Genomic DNA, 6,509 nt, shown 5'->3' on the forward strand with positions numbered 1-6,509 from the left:
TCTTTGCCTGGGATCTGCTGGCTCCCAAACATCACCAGGTCAGAAACTCCCTGGGCATGATTCAGTAAGAGAGTTTTAGCTAGAGTTTGGTGCTGGGCACACTCCAGAGACTCCTGTCCAGGGATGGACAGCAGGGTGGATGTTAAATATAGCCCACCCTTTTTATCCTCAGGTGAAAAGAAGCAAAACATAAACTGAAAGAGAGAAATAGGTTCTAAGGAAGACAATGTAACACCGCCAGATGCAGAAACGAAATGTACTGCTCCCTCCTTAGATGAATTATGCTGTGGAGAATTAAAATGGGAGAAAGAATAATTCATATCCCAAGTAATCCTTCCATTGGAACTGCTCACTCTTTCTAAGGTCTATATTCTTTGGGGGGGGGGGGTTATTCTAAAGCCTGGAGGCAGAGAAGTTTATCTATACATCCCAGAAAAGTATGTTCACTCTGATTTCTGATTTTTTTCATGCACATTTGTAGATTTGTGTGTGCAAGAGATTAAAGTTAAACTGATTATGAAAAAAATCATAACGATGGAGAATTTGTTTTCATTCTGAAATAACCAGTGCCCTCTGTCTTCTGAAGGTAATCAGAGAGTAAGAGGGCTGAAAATATGGCTTTAGGTGTTGAGGGAAGAGGCCCGAGGTGGATGTGGGCAGGCCTTCAAATCCAATTTGCACCCAAATTGGCCAAGTAAGATACACAAAGCCCCATCAAGGGACTTTCAACTTGCACAATACTCTGTCCAAAAACCCTTCCCCCTCCATTTCGGCTAGTAGCAGTTCTAAAAAGAAGCCTTCATTGATACAACCTTAGGCTATTGAGTAAACAGTGCATGTTTTCTTGAACAAGATATATATATATATAGATATATATATATATATATATATATATATACACACACACACACACACACACATATTATATATATATAATCTACATATCATATATCTTCCTATCTCTCCAAAAAGTGCAATTAAAATCATTAAAAGGCATTCAAACTCATTTCCTTGAAAATTGCAAATAACCTTTGCATTAGGGGAATAGATTATTAATATTATTTTAAAGCATACTCTATTCATTCCTATAAAATTTCATACTTTGAGAGACTTGTATTCACGCAATCCTTAAAATAATATAACACATTCTTAGTTTGCATGCAAAACGTTTTCCCAGTCAATACAAGCTCTTGGCATATAAAATCAGAGTATTGCAGCTTTCATCAGCAAACCCCAGTTTTTACTACTTGAAAGTATACAGGAAAAATAAACTCATTTTCACCTGCTAAAATTTTATTCAGGATTACAAAGCAATGCACACTCAGCATTGACCCAAGAAACACCTTAAAACATTAAAAATTCATCAGTCAGAGCTGGTGTTGTATTCAAGGAATGCTCCTCCAGTTTGCTGCTGAGCTCAGATTTGAATAAAATGTCCAATGTTAACAAACAATACCCACGTTTGGCACTTTGTGTATTAAATTGATCAAACAGATTTTAGGAGGCACAATGCACAATTTGTACAGACCTGATTGAGTTAATATAATATCAGCAAATTTTACATCGAAATGATTCTGTTTCTTTTCTTTGTGTTTAAAACCAGCACAGATTACAAATTTTAATGATCTGAAAATGTTTGGTATACAAAATCATGCTTATTTCAGTATTAGCAAAAACACAAGAAATTTTTCAACACAAACACCCAGCTGTGTCTATTTTAAAAGCAGTTCAATGACAGCTTGCACTTATGAGCATGCAATCAGCTAATTTCGCTTTTTTTTTCTTCTGTGTTAATCAACACTTTCCTTCCTGCATATCAGAGTACAAATAGTATAGTTACTCCACATCAGTAAATGTTTACGTAACCTGTCCTTTCCCAAGAATCCGGTTACACCGAATCATTTCACGCTAGACCGACTACGAAAACGTACCGGGCCGTCCACCTCAGAGGGAGCCCTGTGTGCCATTATAAGTGGTGGTGAGAAGGGGGGCTGTGGGGGGAGAAATGGGGAGGAGTAGGTGGAGGAATGGAGAGAGGGAGAGGAATGGAGGGAGGGGAAGGGGTGGGGAAGTGAAGGGGGAAGGAGGGAGAAATAGGGGAGGAGGGAGGAAAGAGGAGTTGAGGAAAAGTAGGAAGAACCAGCCTGAAGAGGGGAGAAGAGTGGTAGGAGGAGAAGTGAACAGGAGGAGGAAGGCCCACAGATCTCTTCAGCCGGTTGGCAAAACCCATTAGCTCACCGGGCTCTGAGAAATCCCGAGCTTAGAATTGAACACTTGGGGACATATCATTATCAACCCTGATGACTGGAACCCTTGAGTTTTCCACACGCAAATAGTTTGATTAAAGTAAGGAGATAAGTAGATACAGGAAATACATATCGTGTAAGGCTATTTGAAGTTAGTCCAATATTCAAGTTTCCTTTAAGGAGTTCCTTATAGATGCATATTTAAAATTCAATGCCATTTGTAATTGTCTGTTTCCCTCCAAAGTTTCTCTCTTCCTTTCTCTCTTTGAAGTGGGGGGAGGGAGTGAAAATAACCCTTTATTTTCTGAGTATCTTTCTAGTGCATTTTTATATTAGAATTTAACTTTCATCACATATAGGCACTCTTCCTTCCACTGTTTTAATACTAAATCTGACAGACTATTTAATTTTGAGTTTATCAAAGTGAAGAGATGCTTACATTTTATAATTATTTACCTTACTATAGGGGGAAAGGTGCTTTTTATTTATACGCCTCCACCTCCCTCTTCTCTCAGACTCCATCCTCCGTAAAATGTGGTATGTTTCGTGCCCATGTGGAATGAAACAGCCTTTGATCAGTGTGCTCCGTACTAAATTCCAATCCCTGGGAAATGCTGGGCCTTAGCCCTGCCCCTGGCCACGGGATCCTTTTAAAGCCCCAGAATCGCAATCTTGCCGCTCACTTGAACCTTCAAACCTTTCCAATCCCAAAGCCCCAGAAGCTGGGAATGTGCGATCCACGTTCCCAAGGCCTCTTACATGCCATTCAGCAGCATTCAGGGTGGGTAAGGGCTGGGTTCTGCATACTGATATTTCAGGACTGAGGTCCTTACAAAATAAAAGCATTTGAGAAATAGGAAGGATTTTTTTTTTTTTAAACCCGGAAAGAAATAGACTCCCACTTATTTTCCCTCCAATGTCAACAAGCAAAATGAAAATATTTCCAGGGTGCTCACTCGCGGCTACCAGCTTCCAATTCTGATTAGAAGCTGAAGAGAAGCTGGAGCGGCGAGGAGAAAGCGACAGCGAGTCACCCCGCGCGTGAGGGAAGGTCTGGAGTAAGAGAGAAGGTGAAAGAAGAGACACACGTACAGAGCATGTGTTACCTGATTTATTTCAAGACTGTTTGGTACTGTGTTCTCTCTGGGCACCTCTCATTTCGGAAGGCCATCAGAGGCGCCCACCACTGAGCAGCCCCTGCCCGCCGCCACAGCACCCGGAGCCCCCCAGGCCCGGCTTCCCCGCGGCACCGAAGCTCCGAGCTCGCCGCTGCTCGGGCCGCAGGAAACGAGTAAGTAACCCCGGTTTGGCCTCGCGCTCGCCGGCCCAATTCTTCCTCCTTATCCCACCACTCCCAAACCTGTCCCATGCCCTCCTCCCACAACGTATAGGACATCCTTCCACCCACAAGGGTGGGCCTTCACCCCACCCCACCCCCACCCCCAGATCCAAAGCTTCGGCAGAATATTACCTAAAAGGGACACAATTTTCCTACGGGCTCAGAAATGCCAGACCCAGGCCTGCAGGGCCGACTCGGGAAAAGTAGTGCCTCGCTTCTTCCTCCTCCATTTCCAGCCCTCTCCTAGCATCCTCTCCCTGCGCTCCCACTCTTCCCTCCACCGCCACCACCCCCACGTTTAAAAATAAAATTGGCTACAAACTTTAATCAATAAGGACAAATATTGACGCTCAAACGAAAATGACCCAATACAAGGAGAAGGAAGCCGGAAATGTGAGATATTTGCCCTAGGAGAGGGATTTCGGTTGATCAGAGCCGGCGGGGTGGAGGGGGTGGAGGGGGCGCGGAGCGGGGCTGCGGCACAGCGTGCTCCCGCCGGCGTATCCCTACGCGGCTCCGCACGGCCGCAAGGTCCGAGGCCCGTAGAGAGGGGGAGGCGAGCGCCGGAGGGGGCGGGAGCCGGCGGGCGGGGCGGGGGTGGGTGGACCCGGCCCCGCCGATTGGTCGACTGTGAGAGAGACGCTCCTGCACGCCGTCGGCTCTGATTGGCCCAGCGGTAGGAAAGGTTAAACCAAAAATTTTTTTACAGCCCTAGTGTGCGCCTGTAGCTCGGAAAATTAATTGTGGCTATAGCCGCCTCGATCGCTGTCTCCCCAGCCTCGCCGCGGCCGCTCCGGGACGCGCCCGCCCGCCGCCCGGCTCTCCCCCCCTTTGGGCTGCTGCTGCTGCTGCTGTGACTGCTGCTGCGAGAGGAGGAGGAGGAGGAGGAAGCAGCAGGGGGGGGGAGCGGGGGGTGGGGGGGAGACCGAGAAGTAGAGTTGGGAGCTAGGGAGCTTCACCCCCGGGGCGGTGGTTGTTTCTTTTTTCTCTTTCTTTTTTTCTTTCCCCCCCGTTTTTTTTTTTTTTTTCCTAATTCCTGAGGGGTGGTTGCTGCTTTTGCTACATGACTTGCCAGCGCCCGAGCCTGCGGTCCAACTGCGCTGCTGCCGGAGCGCTCAGTGCCGCCGCTGCCGCCCGCGCCCCCCGCGCTCCGCTCGGCACCCACCGGTCACCGCCGCCCGCCGCGCCGCTGCTCGGCTCCCGCGCCGCCACCGCCGCCGCCGTTTCCCCTCGACGACTGGGTGATGCTGGACATGGGAGATAGGAAAGAGGTGAAAATGATCCCCAAGTCCTCGTTCAGCATCAACAGCCTGGTACCCGAGGCGGTCCAGAACGACAACCACCACGCGAGCCACGGCCACCACAACAGCCACCACCCCCAGCACCACCATCACCACCACCATCATCACCACCACCCGCCGCCGCCCGCCCCGCAACCGCCGCCGCCACCCCAGCAGCAGCAGCCGCCACCGCCACCCCCGGCACCGCAGCCCCCCCAGGCGCGGGGCGCCCCGACCGCCGCCGACGACGACAAGGGCCCCCAACAGCTGTTGCTCCCGCCGCCGCCGCCGCCGGCCGCCGCCCTGGACGGGGCCAAAGCGGACGGGTTGGGCGGCAAGGGCGAGCCAGGCGGCGGGCCCGGGGAGCTGGCGCCCGTCGGGCCGGACGAGAAGGAGAAGGGCGCCGGCGCTGGGGGGGAGGAGAAGAAGGGGGCGGGCGAGGGCGGCAAGGACGGGGAGGGGGGCAAGGAGGGCGAGAAGAAGAACGGCAAGTACGAGAAGCCACCGTTCAGCTACAACGCGCTGATCATGATGGCCATCCGGCAGAGCCCGGAGAAGCGGCTCACGCTCAATGGCATCTACGAGTTCATCATGAAGAACTTCCCCTACTACCGCGAGAACAAGCAGGGCTGGCAGAACTCCATCCGCCACAACCTGTCCCTCAACAAGTGCTTCGTGAAGGTGCCGCGCCACTACGACGACCCGGGCAAGGGCAACTACTGGATGCTGGACCCGTCAAGCGACGACGTGTTCATTGGCGGCACCACGGGCAAGCTGCGGCGCCGCTCCACCACGTCGCGGGCCAAGCTGGCCTTCAAACGCGGGGCGCGCCTCACCTCCACGGGCCTCACCTTCATGGACCGCGCCGGCTCCCTCTACTGGCCCATGTCGCCCTTCCTGTCTCTGCACCACCCCCGCGCCAGCAGCACTTTGAGTTACAATGGCACCACGTCTGCCTACCCCAGCCACCCCATGCCCTACAGCTCCGTGTTGACTCAGAACTCGCTGGGCAACAACCACTCCTTCTCCACAGCCAACGGCCTGAGTGTGGACCGGCTGGTCAACGGGGAGATCCCGTACGCCACGCACCACCTCACGGCCGCCGCGCTCGCCGCCTCGGTGCCCTGCGGCCTGTCGGTGCCCTGCTCCGGGACCTACTCCCTCAACCCCTGCTCCGTCAACCTGCTTGCGGGCCAGACCAGTTACTTTTTCCCCCACGTCCCGCACCCGTCAATGACTTCGCAGAGCAGCACGTCCATGAGCGCCAGGGCTGCGTCCTCCTCCACGTCGCCGCAGGCCCCCTCGACCCTGCCCTGTGAGTCTTTAAGACCCTCTTTGCCAAGTTTTACGACGGGACTGTCCGGGGGACTGTCTGATTATTTCACACATCAAAATCAGGGGTCTTCTTCCAACCCTTTAATACATTAACATCCCTGGGACCAGACTGTAAGTGAACGTTTTACACACATTTGCATTGTAAATGATAATTAAAAATAAGTCCAGGTATTTTTTATTAAGCCCCCCCCTCTCATTTCTGTACGTTTGTTCAGTCTCTAGGGTTGTTTATTATTCTAACAAGGTGTGGAGTGTCAGCGAGGTGCAATGTGGGGAGAATACATTGTAGAATATAAGGTTTGGAAGTCA

At 51.2% G+C, this 6,509-nt stretch overlaps 1 protein-coding gene across 1 annotated transcript; it reads left to right on the forward strand.

Moving 5' to 3' along the window:
• The first annotated feature begins 4,829 nt into the window (after nucleotides 1-4,829).
• Nucleotides 4,830-6,293, forward strand: Foxg1 (forkhead box G1). Its single transcript, XM_076848192.1, has one exon. It carries the CDS (start codon nucleotides 4,830-4,832, stop codon nucleotides 6,291-6,293), a length of 1,464 nt encoding a protein of 487 aa, XP_076704307.1.
• Nucleotides 6,294-6,509: the final 216 nt, after the last annotated feature.

Source organism: Callospermophilus lateralis, chromosome 3 (assembly GCF_048772815.1).
Source record: "Callospermophilus lateralis isolate mCalLat2 chromosome 3, mCalLat2.hap1, whole genome shotgun sequence".
In the NCBI taxonomy this organism is placed as follows: Eukaryota; Metazoa; Chordata; class Mammalia; order Rodentia; family Sciuridae; genus Callospermophilus; species Callospermophilus lateralis.

Bases quoted from the DNA above. Each gene is read 5' to 3' on its own strand.
- Foxg1 (XM_076848192.1), top strand. From the start codon at position 4,830: ATGCTGGACATGGGAGATAGGAAAGAGGTGAAAATGATCCCCAAGTCC.